This window comes from Mastigoproctus giganteus, chromosome 9 (genome assembly GCF_048544385.1).
Source record: "Mastigoproctus giganteus isolate SK-2022 chromosome 9, ASM4854438v1, whole genome shotgun sequence".
Lineage (NCBI taxonomy): Eukaryota > Metazoa > Arthropoda > Arachnida > Uropygi > Thelyphonidae > Mastigoproctus > Mastigoproctus giganteus.
Window position 1 is genome coordinate 211,134,924 of NC_143583.1, and position 17,260 is coordinate 211,152,183.

The following is a 17,260-nucleotide window of genomic DNA, read 5'->3' on the forward strand; positions in this document are numbered from 1 at the left end:
ACAGTACTTGCGATGTGTTCCTTTCACTGCTTCAAACAGGAAAAAGGTGAATGTGACAGTTTATTCGACTTTTATGATCGTGTTTATCTGCTTTGGTAATGATAACAGAAGTACGTATCGTGTGATTGATACACATTTCAGAGAAACCTTCAGATAGAATCAGGGCATGAAAAACAATTAAAATCTTGTTGTTGTTGTTGGGGTTTTAAGTACAATGGCTACTTAGGCCATATTTCACTTATGGAAGTGGTGCATACTGCCTGCGTTTGTTGATTTAGAAGCAGTTAAGAACGGTTATACAATCCTATTCGTTTTAGGAAGGAGAAAAATTCTGCGAAATCTGAATTTTCGCCAATGATATGGCTAAGTGAAAAAGGTTCCTTTAAATTTGACAGAGAACTGAAAGACATTAATCGAGCATTATTATATAGAGTACAGTCCAAAAGTATGTGTTTGACTGTGAGTGGTGTATGACAATGATTGACAGGGTTTTTAATAGCGCATTGGCAGCTAAGGCCACAATGCGCCAAGACAAATTTCAAAAGCTACTAAACAATTTGGTAGACTAGGCTACCACGTCGAGCTATTATGTAACAAAGGTATAAAGTAAAGTAAAAATATATGAAGTATAAAACTTAGATCTTTGTATAAAAATTAATAGATAGTAAAAAGTTAAAAACGTCAGACATGTTGTCTCTGTCACCTAAAATCTGACTGAGTGTAAATGGTTCAATCAGATTATTAAAAGCGGCAAAACACAAGCGATGTTTTTCTGTAAAAACAGAGCATTCTATAAAAAGATGACTGACGGTTAAAATAACGTTACACATCTCGCACATAGGTGGGTCATCCGCCCTCAGCAAATAGGAATGTGTTAGGTGACTATGAGCTATGCGGAGCCGAGCAACTTCCTCTCTTCGGACCCTGCGTAGACTGGACTGCCATTGCGAAATTACAGACTTTATGTGATGTAGTTTATTTGTGGCCTGTCCGTGCCAAGAATCTTGCCATTGGGAATATTATTTGCCTGTAGTCTGAATAGGGGACAGTGACAGGCAATGATTATCCAGGGAAATGGCTGATTTGGCAGCGGTATCAGATATTCATTGCCTGGATCCCAATGTGGCTTGGGATCCAGCAAAAGAGAATATCAATAATTTGATTTGATTTTGATTTTATTGGCGCAAAAACGACTACGGTTATACTTCGCCAAGAAAAGATTAAAATATCAGCAAAGATAAATTCTGGTAACCTTTAAAAAGGTTACCTCGTCAAATTGTTATATATATAAGGCAGTATAAGTTTAAAGGTAAATTATCCAATTTATATATGTGTATATATATTAATAGCTTGTAAAAACGTAAAAACTGCTGACACGTGGTTGTTGTCTGATAAAATCTGACTGGGTATTGGTATTGGTATTGGTATTTTTGGGCACAAGGGCAACTAGGGCCAAAATGTGCCTGTTCTTATGACCTGTTTTTATATAAAATTTGGTTCCAGTTTGTAATCATAGAAAATCATATATTTGTATCTGCTTAAGAAAGGTAAATAGTTCTTTTAAATTCGCATTGTTTCCAATAATATGGGCAAGTGATAGAGGCTCTTTCAGTTGTGACAGTGAATGGAAACTATTTTTTCGGAAATAAGAATACTTTACAATCTAAGAGTATATGCCTGACGGTAAGTGGTAAAGCACAATGAGTGGATTGAGGTGGGACCTCCTGCTTGAGTAGATATATATGGGTTGGATGTGTATGCCCTATGCGTAATCTTTCTAGCACAACCTCTTCTTGTCTGTTTTTTATTAAACTAGATTTCCATAGTGCTGGTTTCTCTTTGATTTCAAGCAATTTGTTGTTCGTTTGTGACCTCCAGATTTCAGACCACTGGATTGTACTGATTTTTTTAATGTGCTTCAAATAATCTACGTATGGTACTTAGTAATGTGATGGTATTGCACTGATTGGTTGTTTGGCTGCCTGATCTGCTCTCTCGTTACCTGTGATACCAGAGTGCAATGGGATCCAACAAAATAGCACTGCATGATTCTTACTTCGTAGGTGGTTTAAGCAGGAAAAAATTTGTTTTATGACGGGATGCGATATTGAAAGTTATAGATTCCTGGTGTGTATCAGATTTGTAATCTGTATTTTGTAGCCTTTTGTATGTGTTCGCTATATTTTGTAGCCATTTGAATTTGTACTTATGTTATCTATATGTGAACCCCTGGCGCTCGTCGCCGTGATGGGATATTGTGCTGTAAATCTACTTCACAATAAAGATTTATTTATTTATTTATTTATTCCTGGTGGGGGTGATTATCCCTTCTTTTTTAATTGTAATTCTTTTAACACTGATGACTCCTTGTTGCTGAAGTTCCATTCGAATTTCCTCTTCGGGCACATTTAGGAGGTCCCATTCCGTAATGACACCTTTTGAAGTATTTACTGTATTGTGTGGGGATACTATTACTGGTATTCCTGCAAAGGTTGTCATTTGTAATAATTTTTCGGAGTACAGTATTTAGCATTGGCCGTTTCTACCAAAATGTCGCTTGATTTTAGTCTCTTAACTTGTTTTGGTGAGCCGACATAACTCTCAAGAGTCTTTTGTATGATGGTTGGTTGGATTGGATATTTTACTGGCGCATCAGCTTCTATGGCTATAATGCGCCAAACTTATGATTTATGGCTTATTCAATGATGTCTTTTGTTATGAATTTTATATCAAATTATAGTAGTTAATCCGTTTGAGAAACTGGCTTTTGTATGAGAAAGGGTGACAATTGTCCTACCGCTTTCTCAGTATTTGAGTGTACAGTAATATATGTTGGAGAAATTAAAACTTGAGAGTCAGTTTTTAATCTCTTTGTGGAGACAGAGTCATTTCTGTCGCCTTTTCTGATTGCCTTAGAGGTGACTCCGACAGAACTAGATTTCTCATATCTTGGATCAGTTCTATTCGGGTCCGTTGACCCAGTGGATTCCTGGGTATTGGAGTCAGTTCGCTCCATTTCGCCCTGGAAGGGAGGGCTTTTCTCTTCCAGGTTGGCGCCTCCGTAGCCAGGTGGGAAGGAGCAGCAGTGGTAGCACACGCTTCTTGATTAGACCGGGGTTCGAGCCCGTCCCCACCAAATACGGAGAATGCGGAAAGGTCAGGGAATGACCACCGCATATCCCGGAGCAATATGGCCTTAGTTGCTAATGCTCCTAAAAACCAAATAACAACAACAACATCTTCCAGGTTACCGGCCTCGCCACGTGGAGGCAGAAGCAGTGCCACCCTGTGACCAAGCACTAGGAGGTTAATAATTAAGACATAGCAGAAAATAAAAGGGAAGGAGAAGGTTGCTTTCCTTCTTAATCTAGTAAAGTTGCTTTCTTTACCATGGATTATTTAATTGTGTGTTAATAAATGCTTTAAATAAGGAAACGATTTCTACTTCAAGAAAGAGCACTAATTCAGAGCGAAAAGTCACTTGATCACAGAATCGCTTGGCACTTGGGGCCTTAAAGTGAAGGTGTTGATGCCGTTCCAGCATTTTGTCCTAAGTGGCAAATATTCTCGAGAATGGTCGCCTGTCTGTAAAATATAAACTCCGTTAATTTAACTTCAGATTAAGTGGAACAGGGTTTCCATTTAGCTTAATGCTGCTGATCGAGTGGAAGGTCGGACTATACCAACTGTCTACCGTTTATTGGCCATTTTAGTCCATAGGCCAAAGGATTCTGCCGTTGACGTCAATGTGAAACCGAAGTGTGTCCGTTTTTTAGAGAGTACTGTGTTAGAAAATATCACTATGAACTCCCTTGAGCAACACATGACAACTAGTGGACCGCAAGTTCGACATACCAGGAAGTGGAAAACAAATTACTGTCTGTAGGAACAAATTTTAATAAATTAGACAGGTCAGTTTTCTTTTATTCCAAAATGCGTATATAAATGAAGTATAAAATCCGTGACAAAAAAAAAGCATTCCTATAATTGACTCTAGCACATCTGGCTGCCTTATCAAAGCAGTCTTCTTCTTCTTCTACCTTTCACATTACAGTACTTCTATTTTTTAAATAGAGATAAAATGTAAAAACAAAACGCTCAATTGCTACCATATAGACAAAAATGTGTGCTGTGTCGTCATTTGCGAACTTTGATTGAAAACAGTTGGATTATCTCCCACGCTATACCACAAACACAGCAAAACACGAAATGCTTTCAGGAGACTAAATTCGACACCAGAATGGAACTAATCTTTTCTGTCTTCGTTTTGTCGTTGGCAGCAATACAAGGGGAAGGTAACAAAGACTGACTTCTTCTAATCTGTGTCTGTTTGTACGTTTGTTTTTATTTATTTATCTCTTTAACTATATAGGTAGTGATCCAAGGAACCGTCTGCTGGAAAATAAGCACCTGTTTCAAGGGGACATTTTAGGATACTCTCGTTCTACGGTAAGCAAATAGTGATAAATCATGAATAGCCAATTCATTTATTCAGTTGCGTTGTTGCTGTTTTTGATTCTATGGGCGCATCGAAACTAAATTTATAACGCGTAGAAAACAGAACAGTTAATATTTCAGTGACCTAAGGAATTAGTTCACTAAGTCGAAATAAACAGCAATAAAAGTATGAAAAAAAGTTTATAAAACGGTAAATTTAAATGTGCGAAAATAATTAAAGAACTAAAAGAAGTCAGATAAATATGACCGACGGTCAGACGATTAAAAGGGCAAAACATAAACGGCGTGCATTAAACAATCTAGGGCGGGCTCAATAACGATATGTTCCCGAACTAGTTGGTTGCGATTTATGGCTCATTAACAACTAAGGCTATAATGTGCCAAAACCTGGTCATAAAAAAGTAAAACTTTCAGTGGCCTAATGAATTAGGTCACTAAGTCAAAATATAAAAACAAGTATAAACTGTAAAAAGACAAATCTCATTAACATGTAACAATAGCAAGGTAGATAATGACTCAGCCAAATAATTAAAGCGGTAAAATATACGCCACGTTCGTGTCTAAAATGTGAACACTCAGTTAAAATATGACAAATAGTTAAAAAGGTGTCAGTTCTCACACATAGGACAGTCATCTGCCCTCAGCAGAAATGCATGCGTAAGATGACTGTATCCTATGCCGAGGCGAGCTAAAACAACTTCGTCTCTGCGGTTCCTGCGCAGACTAGACTGCCAGTGTTGGATTACAGGCTTTATCTGATACAGTTGTTTGTAACCTGCCCATGCCAAGATTGCTGCCATTGAGAGAATAATTTAACGTGTATTAGTTGCCTGTATTCTGTATCGAGGACAAAGAGGCAGAGTATTATTGTTGCGGTGACCTGGCTGCAGCATCAGCCAGTTCGTTACCCTTGATCCCAATGTGGCTTGGGATCCAGCAGAAACGGATGTCGAATGAACACTCAGAAAGAGAAAATAGCGTCTGCTGGACCCGGGTCAAAGATGGATGTGGATTGAACTTAATCCCAGATAAAGCCTGCAGTATACTTAAGGAGTCAGTATACACCATACACCTTTCATACTTGTGGGTTTTTATGTGGTCCAAGGCTAATTCTATAGCGTACAACTCAGCCGTATACATGCTGCATTCGTGGGGAAGTCTCCCAGATATAGTTTTATCTGGAAAGATGGCAGCAGATTCGACAGATGACTCCGCCCTCCAGCCATCAGTAAAGACGGGTAAGAAGTCAGAGTACTCGGCTCGGTGGACAGCATACAGTTGTTGGTAGACAGAAGATGGGGTGATAGCCTTACCCCAATTTTTAATGGAAAGGTCGCAGGATGGTAAGCGAGCGTGTCAAGGTGGAAGTGGTTGTCTTGGTGCCTGGGCAACATTGTCTACCGTTATATTAAGCTCTCTGAGGAGATCTTGGACACGGATACCACATGGACGGTTGGCAGTCTGACGGGTATTGTAGAGAGTTTCCCATAGTGGTTCGAAGACGGATGTCCACGTAGGATTGTCTGGCAGGGATTTCAGTTTAAAAGTATATGTTAGTGATAATTGCTTTCGTCGTAGGGACAGTGGCGGTTCACCTGCTTCGGCTTATAAACTCTGGACTAGGGATGTTCTGAAGGCTCCAGTAGCAATGCGGATGGCTTGATGATGGACTAGGTCTAGCCATTGTAGTACGCTGTTTCTTGCTGATGCGTACACTTGGGACCCACAATCTAATTTAGAACGGACAAGTGCACGATATAGGTGGAGTAGGGTGCAACGGTCTGCTCCCCAATTATTGGATGAAATGGCTCGTAAGAGGTTCAATCCTCTTGTGCACTTTGTCCGCAGTTGACGGATATGTACCCCAAGAATTTCGTCTCGGGTGCTACTGGAATAATATTTTGTCCGAGCTTGATTTCTGGTTCAGGCTGAAGGTTCCGTTTGCGACAAAAGTGTACGTAAACAGTCTTATGAGGAGAGAACCTGAAACCATTAGCCATTGCCCAAGAGCTGACATGGTCAACGGCGTGTTGCAATTGCCTTTCCATGATCCTCGTATTACATGACTGTAAAAAATGGTAAAGTCACCGACGAAGAGGACACTGTTTAGGGTTGGAGGAAGTTGTTCAGTAAAAGAATTAACTTTGATAGCAAAAAGCGTAACACTCAAAACTGATCCTTCTGGGACTCCCTCTTCTTGGCAAAAACAGCGAGAAAGAACGGATCCAACACGAACCTGGAAGGAGCGGTTTAATAAAAAGGGCGAAATGACCCCTAAGGTCAAGATTATGGATATCTTTTAGAATTCCAAATCTGCAATCCGTGTCATAAGCTTTTTCCATATCAAAGAAAATTGACACCTGGTGCTCGCGTTTCAGAAAAGCATCTCGGATCAATGTTTCCAATCGTATTAGATGGTCGAGCGTTGACCTGTTCCTTCGGAAGCCACACTGCACTTTGGAAAGGAGGTCATTTGCATCTAAATACAACATGAGCCGTGCATTGACCATCCTTTCCAGGATCTTCCACAAGCAGATCGTCAGACCGATAGGATGACAGATGTTCGGAATTTTGGGATCCTTTCCTGGCTTAGGAAAGGCAAGAACGATTGCCTTATGCCGGGAGTCCGGAAACTGGTCTTCCAGATAGATTCTATTGTAAAGAAAGAGCAGCCGATCCATAAAATGAGATGAAAGATGTTTATCCATCTCATAATGGATATCATCTGGCCCAACGGCATTCGCTTTGGACAGAGGTAGTGCCACTTTCAGTTAATCTTTTGTAAATGGTTGGTTGAAACTTCGAGTTTTTTGAAGATAACTTCAACGGCAACCTTTCAGTTTTTGTTTCAGGGACAGGAAATCAGGGGTGTATGATGTTTTGGCAGATACTTTGGCAAATGCCTCCCCTAGAGTGTTTGCAATTGCAGTTGGATCTGCGATTACGTATCCATTATGTTCTAGAATCGATATATTGTACGATGTGTATCTGACCTTTCATTTTCCGGACTTTATCGCGGACGACTTTTAGTGACGCTGTCTGGGAAATCAAATAAGTGAAGCGGATCCAAGATTCCTTCTGACTCTGACGTGTAAGATAACGTGCTTTGGCTCGTGCACGTTTGAAGGCTATTAGGTTATTTGTACTGGGGTAACGGCGAACTATACCCCATGCTTTCTATTGAGCTTTGTTTTCGAGAGGTTACCATGTATTCCGACATGACTTGGAATTCAGCAAAATCAAATATTACGACGTTGTTCAAGGAGTTTTAATATTATGTATTGAATTTGCTGTTGTAGTGGATGTTTGTTAGAATTGATATTTTGTATCGCCATCATGGAACTACGGGATGCATGTGGGGGTAACTTGAATGGGTAGTCCTCAAAATGTCGTTAGTTTCAGCAGTCTCTCATAATGTGCTCGACTTACTGTTTCTATCAAGAGGTCTGCAGATCTTAGTCTTTTCACCAATTTGGGAGAGCCTACTACATTTTCCAAACATTTCTGTATAAGAAATGGTGAGCTCATAGATTTGTCCGACAGACTATGTAAGATAAGGCATGATGGGCATTCCTGTTGATCTGTGTCTAGACGCAGTCGTTTAGACTTTGTTGCATCATGGGTAATTTCATGGTCAGCATCGCTGACAGTACTGGATGAGCGCCTAGGCTGCTCAAGCTCTGGGTAATCGTCATAGTCCATGGTCAGCTCCGTTTTCCCTGGGGAGTTGACTTTCCCCCCAGGTTTCCGGCCCAGTCACGAGGAGGCCAAGCGACTAGATAAGTTAGTTGGTTAGTAAAAAAATAAAGTAATATATGTAATGAAAACAAAGATGAATTTTCTTTCTGTTCTTACTTGTGACTTTCCAAGTGTAGAACTGCTAATAGAGAACGATATAACTTAAAATGAACTTTTATCGCTGAGATAAATCGCTATATAATCGCACTTTGAACGCTTGACCGCGAATTCGCTTGGCACCCGGGGTCATGTCGGGGCATAGATTTTATTTTAAATGCATAATCCAACACCAGTTGTTGTCTCCTAAGTGTTATGGATGGTTTGTTAGCTTCGGCATAGAGACTGTATATCGGAGATGTGCGATAGGCCCCAGTGGCTACACGCAGTCCATTGTGATGAACTGGGTCCAGCCATTTCAGAGCTGTTTTCCGTGCTCAATCGTACACTTGGGCCCCATAATTCAACTTTGATCTAATTAATGCTTTGTATAGGTTTAGTTAGGAATATGTCTGCTCCCCATGCTGTTGATGAGAGGATTTTAAGTATGTTAAGATGTTTTGTACAGCTTTTTCGTCGTTGCCACATATTTTCCACGAATGTGTTTCTTATCTAAGATTAGCCCAAGAAATTTTGCTTTCGGTTGCGTTGCCATTTTCTGGCTTTCTAGTTTTAATTCAGGATCAAGATGGAGATTTCTTTTTTGGCAGAAATGTACACATACAGTTTTTTGGAAAAATTATATAGCCATCTTAAAAAAAAAAAAAAACATAAATGAGTATTATCTCATCCAAATCACCTCTAAAAGATGCTATCTGAAAAACAAACAAAAGTCATGCATTCGACACTTGCGTGTCGAATGCATGACTTTTTATTTATTTGCGTACATATTTTTCAAGCTTTCTAAGAACGTTCATTATTTCATTATTAGGACCGCAACGCCATTTCTAGCCACACTGTAAAATGGCCGAACAAGACGATTCCCTATGTAATAGATTCTTCTTTAGGTAAGTATATTATATTGACTTACTTTCTATTAAACAATAATTTATTAACTTTTTAAAATAGTACATTACTACTCTTCTACTTCGTAAGGTTCTTTTGTTAAAATCGTATGCATTGTCGTACTTCGCAGTTCAGATATCCTGCTTTGACTGTTGTTGGAGTATTAAAGGTTACGATAAGGGTTCTTGTCGGAATTATATTTCCATCCGTTCAGATATTAATTCTCTTCACTCCTGTTACTCCTTGGCTTCTTAATTCTTTTGTGAGCTCTTCCTCTAACACATTTAAGAGGTTCCACTCTCAGATCACCCCTCTGGAAGAATTCAGCGTGTTGTGTGGTGTTACAACTACTGGCATTCTTCCAAAAATTGTTGTTGATAGCAGCTTCTGGGAGTGTTTGGCATTTTCTGTTTCCACTAGTATGTCCCCAGATCTCAAGCGTCGAACAGACTTGGGAGATCCTACTAGACCCTCTAATGTTTTCTGAATTACAAAGGGAGACATACGTCCTAATGTCTGATCTCCTATAGCATGTATAACAATGTATGTCGGTATTTTTGGTGTGCCCATATCTGTCTTCTGTCTCTTCCTCTTCAAGAGAAAACCCTACCTCTTGGTAGGGTTTTCTCTTGAAGCCTTGTAGTATCAGTAGTTATTTTACTACTCATGTTTGCACTTTTGGCCCTGGAAGTGTTACTTTCCTCTCCCAGCTCACCAGCCCCGCCACGTGGAGGCAAGAGCAGTGCCATTAGTGACCAAGTGGCTGTGTAAATTATTAGTAAAAGTGAGAATAAGAGAAAAAATAAGAAAGATAAGTCTCCTTTCTGTCTTCACTTACTGATTGTAAGACAAAGAGCTGTGTCACAAAAATAAAAGGAATTTAAAGATGAAAATTAAAGAAACTGGTATATTTTTTAGAACACTCTATAAATCCCTTGGCACCTGAGGCCTGTGCTTTGTTGTGACTTACCATTACAACTCGGAGCATTTACTCTAAGCCTTATCACTTTTATAATTGGCTTGTTTGCTAATTAAATATTATTTAATTCTTCAGATCAATTAACAGAATACTGTATCCTCCGCGTCTGAGACCGACTAACTCAGCCACGGAAAGAAAAAGCTTATACTGGTTCCCTCGCGTCTTTGACAGGAATCACTGCCGAAATGTTTTTAATTAAGCCTACTATGGACCAGGCAAATCAATATGTAATATTTTCTTATTCAATTTTGATATTGTTTTACAGAAAGAATCAGTTAAGAGTAAAAATTATATTTTTTAGCGTCGGTACAAAGCAAAATAGAGGATGCCATGGAAGAATACCACCAAAAAACGTGTATTAAGTTTGTGCCACGAAGGGACACTCAGACAAATTACATCATAATACTCCGTGGCAGTGGGTAAGTTAATTCATTTGAAAATTCCTTCTTGAAGAAATTCTGCTTAACATAGTACATGATCATTAAATTTCATTCCGAATAGTGTGATGTTGTTGTTGGTTGGTTTAATGTTTAATGGCGCATTGGCAACTAAGGCCATAATGCTCCAAGTCAAAATTAAAGCCGATACAAAAAATTGGTAGCCTATAAACATGATATAATCCGGTATAAAGGTAAATAAAAAATATAAACTTAAATCTTTCTATATAAATTGATTGACCGTAAAAAGTTAAAAACGTCAGCCATGTCTCTGTCACCTAAAATCTGACTGAGCGTAAATGGTTCAGCCAGATGATTAAAATCGCTAAAAAATAAACGTCGTCGTTCTATAAAAACGTGGCGAATAGTTAAAACAGTATTACACATAGGAGGGTCATCCGCCCTCAGCAAAAAGGAATGTATTAGATGACTATGACCTATGCGGAGTCGAACAAGAACAACTTCCTCTCTTCGAACCCTGAGTAGACTGGACTGCCATTGCGTAATTACAGGCTTAATGTGATGTAGTTTATTTGTGGCCTGTCCGTGCCAAGAATCTTGCCATTGGTAATATAATTTAGAACGTATTATTTGCCTGTAGTCTGTATTGGGGACTGACAGGCAAAGATTATTAGTGGGAGCTGCTGATTTGGCTGCAGTGTCAGCCAAATCATTTCCCCTAATCCCAATGTGGCTAAGAATCCAACAGAAGTGGATATCACACTTGTGTTCATAAAGAGAATGCATCTTCTGCTGAACCCTACAGAGAACTGTTGTTGTTAGATTTGTTGGTGCATCAGCAACTTAGGCTCACTAGTTACCGTCTAATATCATCTTCGTCTGTCTTACAAGTAATATGGTTCATATATTGTGATATTTATTTATCAATTTTAGAAAGAGAAAAATGTCATCCATATCCTCGCGATCTCCTAGAACACGCTTTACTGATAACTTGTTGCAATTATGAGAATGAGAGAAGAAAGCAGTTTTCCGTTCTTTCAGATATAGCGGGCATTCTATGATGATACATTTTACTGTTAATGAGCATAGGCAGTTACTGCATTGTGGAGGATCATCTTTTGTTAATAGGTAGCTATGAGTGAGGAATGTATGACCCAAGACGTAATCTGGCTAGGATGGTTTCTTCCTTTCTGCTTCGTCTCAGACTGGATTGCCATTGCTTGGGTTCTCTCTTGATTTCAAGAAGTTTATTATTTGCTTGTCCTTGCCACATCCGTGTGCACTGTTCTTTATACGTCTGTTTGATAATGGATGGTCAATATAAAGAGTCCTGAAATTAAGTGTAATCACATTTGTAGCATATTTAGAAAATCTGCCTGCTCGTTTCCTGGGATTCCAACGTGTCCAGAGATCCAACAAAATATTACGAACTGTCCATGTAGTCCTAGTAATTGTGTCCAAATTTTCGGTACCAGAAGATGACTAGGGAAGAGTTTACACTGTAGAGCAATAACAGCACTTAACGAGTCCGTATATATGATGGATATAGAGTACGAGCCTTCTTTTATATTCTCCAGGGTTGTTGTTGTTGGAGATTTTTCTGCGCAACGGCAGCTAAATGCCATTATGCGCCAAACAATGGTAGGAGTTACCAGGTGTCATTAAAAGTGAGTTTTTACGTTTCTGAGGAAGACTGCAAAGCAGTTGGCGGTAGTGTAATTGGTATGTTGTTAGCACTATCTATCGCATGCTGTTCCTTAGTAGATTGCTGTGAGGTTGAGAGTATTTCTTGGGTCCAATCTGCAATAGACATGGATGGGGGAATTGACATGTTAGTTTGAGTGGCTGCTCACTGGTATTTCTTTGTTGCTGCTGCGTCGTAAGCATAATTTGCTTCTTTGCCTCTTGGTAAGTCACTTTCCGCTCTACTTTGTATTTTTGGATCTTTTTTCCTGTTTTCCATAGTTCACAGGACTTCGAATAAGTGGGGTGTAAGCCTTGACAGTTTGGACAAAGTGGTGTTTCAGCATCACATTCCGTTTGTGTGTGGGATTTTGAACCACAGTTTGGGCACACTGCATTCCCTCGACAAACGATCTGAGAGTGTCCAAACTTTTGACACTTATAACACCTGATGGGATTAGTAATGTAGGGTCTTATGCGGCAAATGACATAGCCGGCTTTAACGCTCAATGGTAAATTAGGTGTACCAAACGAAAAGATGATGTTCCGCGTGGGAACAAGCTGGCCATCTTTTCTGATCATAATCCGCTTAGTATGTGTGACTTTTTTGTTCTTTTAATGATTGGACTAATTCATCTTCTGTGACATTGATCAAATCCCACTCAGTGATAACCCCTTTGGAGGCATTTAGTGTTGCATATGGGATAACGCGCACGGGAATACCGCCAACGGTTGAGGTTGAGCAGAGTCTCTGATTGCTTACGACTCACACTTTCAATTAGTAAATCACCTAATCTAAGTCTTTTCACCATTTTAGGTGAACCCGCTGAGCTTTCCAAACATTTCTGTATCAGAAATGGGGAGAGTGTTCTCATGTATTTGTTTGACAAGGAGTGGAAGATAAGGAAAGATGGACATTCCTTTTGCTCTGTGTCAGTCCACAGTCTTTTCGACTGTGATGTGTAATGGTCATTATCATTTAATTTAGGACATGAGCGTCGAGGCCTTGGAAGAAAATTATCAAATTCCATGTCTACTCCTTTTAGCCCTGGGAGAGGGGCTTTTTTCTCCCAGGTTACCGGCCCTGCCACGTGGAGGCAGGAGCGGTGCCACCAGTGACAAAGCGGTTGTAAAGGTTAGTAATTAATATATATATACTCTGAAAAAAGAAAGGTAGTTTTCCTTTCTTGGTTCTTACTTTAACACTTGAAGCACAGAACAACTTTAGATAATCAAAAGAGAAAACGACACTAGAAAGGAAATTAAACTTTGTCACTTAGAAAGAGCACACTGTATATCTCAAATAAAATCGCTTGTCACTATCGCTTGGCAGTCGGGGCAGTTTGAAATTATATTTTATTGTTAATACTGGAAGGTACAGCAGGAGTTGCACAAATATGTCAGGCATCCCCAAAATATTGAAATCTACCACCGATTAAAAACCATTCTTATAACTTCACTCATTTCGAAGTAGGCTCTGGTTGTGACACCAAAACATTAAACTCAACTTTATTTTCAGGTGCAACTCGTATGTTGGCATGGCTAGTCGTGGTTCACAAGTCGTGTCCTTAGATAATGGATGTCACGATAAAGGAACGATTGTACATGAACTGGGACATGCCGCTGGTTTCGACCATGAGCACAATCGTTCGGACAGGGATGACTATTTGTACATCCATTGGCAAAATATCGAACCCAGTAAGTTGCATTTATTTCTTAATTCCTTCCTGAATAATAGGGGGGGGGGGTATATATACGAATAGGCGTATGCAGAACTAAGGTATGTAAAGCGCTATACGAGGAAAAGCTGTGTGTGTGTGAGAGAGAGACTGCAGTAGAGCAATTCTAAAGATTCCAAGACGCTCCGAAGGGTACCAAGCTGAATGGCACCAAGTCGTTGCAAAACACGTTTCCTGGCCGAGGTATATACCAGAGATCTATAATCAAACCGTGACCTCAATGCCTTATAGAGATGCAAAAGCGAGTCTTTTTTGGTTATACTGGGGCTATATTAGAAACGATGATGCAATGCGCGCTGCTTAATAGGATATGTCCTTATCATAGCTGGCACTGACTAATTATGATCTGTTCCATTCTAAGTGCGGCGAAACCTTCATTAGGAGAAATTTACACCTCTTTAGAAGGGAAACCTTTTGTTGTGGACACTTAGGTATTAACAATTGCATGTCAGACGACCTCTCTCCACAACGGACAATTTCACAAAGTGATTTTCGTTGGTTAGCAGATGTTTGCAAGAAAGCAAGTGAAGATAAAGATCATTACAATAACACTAATTAGACTTGTGATGGCCATGGCTTACACTGCGAATCGTTGCTTTGTTTCTTGAAGTTGTTGATTTAGACTGGTCTGCTACTGAGCTGAGTATTCCTTTGTAGTTAATGAAAGGGTGGTACATCCCCTGTTCATTCTATTACTGCATGGAATGAACAATCCATTACTGTATGGATTGCGTTCCATTTCCTAATTAGGGCTTCACCACAGGTATGTGATGGTTATATCAGCTGCATATGTTGTCGTGGGTACAAGGTGGTAATTTTATGCAGTAAATGCTAAGTTTTTTTCTGTGGTAAGCTGAAGCGGTTAAATATTTCCTCGTGCGAAAGGCTTGTCCTCTAATCAAGACCAGCAGACTCATTATCAGCTTTAATGCAAAATACCCGTTTCATTGATATATCAACTAATAAACTGACATACCCTCCAAATTTGGGGTATTATATTGATGCTTTGTATAGTGTTAACAGTACGCTCGCAGATGATTGATGAAGTATTTGTTATTATCCGTACGCTGGTGAACGGTTCTTGGCTGTTTCCATGTGCCACGAATTATTAACCAACCAGTGGTACTATGTTATACTAGAAAAAAAACCTGTACATTATTTCAATAGATGGCGGTGTTGCCAGGAAAGCTGGCTGGGGCCGTATTCTTCAATAAATTAAAAGAAAAATAAAAGTAGATGGCGCAATTTCGTTAATAGACTCAACTCTTCTGGTAATGGATGTTTATTTGAGCTGTCCGATTCAGTTCCACTGTTGTGTATCATTATTAGCAAAGCGCACAACTGCCAAACTGAGAAATTCTGTTTCCAGAACTGTAGGGGAACAGTACTGTATTAAGTCTGTATAAAGGATTCAGTTGGCGATTTATACATAACAAAAATTTTCCAACGAACTGCATAGACAATCTTGACCAGTAGTCCAGGAGCATTTTCTGAGTACACTGTGCCCACAATTCTCCTCAATGAAAGTAAAACATTATGTGAATAGGGTATATGATACAACTCTAAAACCACTTCCAAACGATAGAGGATATCTCGGGATTGGTAATTTGGTTCAACGATCTACATTTGTTATAAGCAAATTTCCAACTTGTTTTAAAAATAAACTACTGAGTACACCCACAGCTCTGCAATAGTTCGAAAAATTCATAAAGGACGCGTGTTTGTGCTATCATTCCGGTCACAGTTGGGTCAGAAAGTCAGAGAGCGCGAAGCGGAGTTTTTGCGAAGTTCAGGGAACCCATAAGGCAATGCTAGTCGTGAGCTTAACGTGTCAAAGTGAACAGCGTGCATCATGTTGACGTAGCCATCTGGGGACGAAACCGTACAAGTTACAGCTTCTGTAAAAGTCATTGATCTACGACAAAACTCAGGATGTAATTTTGTTGATGAATTTCTCCACCATTATAGTTCTGAGATTAGGCCGTCGTCTACTGCAGCAGGCACATTTTCCGATTGAAGATATCCTCTGTTACTTAGAAGTGGTTTCAGATTTGTATCATGTGGTTGATTTAGTATCTGTATACGAAGTTGGTTTTTGTACGTAGATCTTCCCTTAGAATACTGGTCAAAATTTTCCTAGACGTGACTCCTTGCTAAATTTAAGAAATATTTCTTGCTATTTGCAGTACGGCTGTATGCATAAAAGGGAACAGTTTTGACCTATTAAGGGGAAGAAGAGAGGTTTATACTATAACATTAAAAATATATGGGCGCAAAAGCGATGACTGTGGATGAAAACTAGCAAATGGTCACTTTATAGATAATGAAAATTAAATTTCCAAAGTGCAATGCTCTAAACAAAGCCATTTATATTAATTTTTACTAAAAGCTAATTTAAAACACAATGTACCACGATAATCAATAAACAAAACACTCCTAGTTAGTGAATTTCATTATTCCGAATTAAGGAAACTGGTTGCCTCTGCAAAGCGGATACCTCCCTGTAGTGGGCACTTTCTTCTGACAGGAGGTGTCCGCTTTAGAGAGGTTTCACTGTATAAACTTATAAAATTTCCTTATTCGTCTTTTCCTATTACTTTATAGATCAAAGAAAGCAATTTACGAAACTGGAAGACGACATACTGCATGTTCCATTTGATTACGATTCCATCATGCTGTACGGGGGAACTTCCTTCTCGAAAGATGGCTACTCCAAAACTATGACTGCCAAACAGAGGGGAGTTGTTCTGAAAGATGTGTATCGTAAGACAGGCCTGTCTGAAGGCAACGTCAGAAGCATAAATCTGTTATACGACTGCTAAATCGTCGCTTTTTTTATTCCAGAGTTATATTGTGAACATTCCAATTAAAATATGTTAAACAGTTGGAAATTGTAATTTACATTTAATAAAAATTTTAAGACTAGTACGCTTTAATGGGACTTTATTTCGAAATATGGAAATCAAAACAGTTTCACCGACTAGGACAATTCTTCACTTTACGTAACGGGGGGGGGTTGACAAAAGAGATGTGTATTCACCCAAGTAGTTGTGATAGCAAGACGAATTTATTTTGTTTGATACGTTGAAATCTCTACAGAAATCAAACAAATTTTGGTTTCGATTTGACAATTTACTTTTTTTTCTTTGCAGCGCTGAATCACAGCGAAGTATCACAATGGATAAAGTGGAATACATTTCAGTGATTCAATCCCGCTTTCCGCAACGGAAAACCCCCAAACAATCCAAAAATAAAAAAAAAAT

The 17,260-nt window shown here is 39.2% G+C and overlaps 1 protein-coding gene across 1 annotated transcript; it reads left to right on the plus strand.

The window, feature by feature from the left end:
- The first annotated feature begins 1,673 nt into the window (after nucleotides 1-1,673).
- Nucleotides 1,674-16,819, plus strand: LOC150081097 (astacin-like metalloprotease toxin 5). Its single transcript, XM_090380920.1, has 6 exons — nucleotides 1,674-1,683; nucleotides 4,373-4,449; nucleotides 9,125-9,200; nucleotides 10,479-10,596; nucleotides 13,778-13,956; nucleotides 16,602-16,819. Exons 1-6 carry the CDS (start codon nucleotides 1,674-1,676, stop codon nucleotides 16,817-16,819), a joined length of 678 nt encoding a protein of 225 aa, XP_090237046.1.
- The last annotated feature ends 441 nt before the right edge of the window (nucleotides 16,820-17,260 follow it).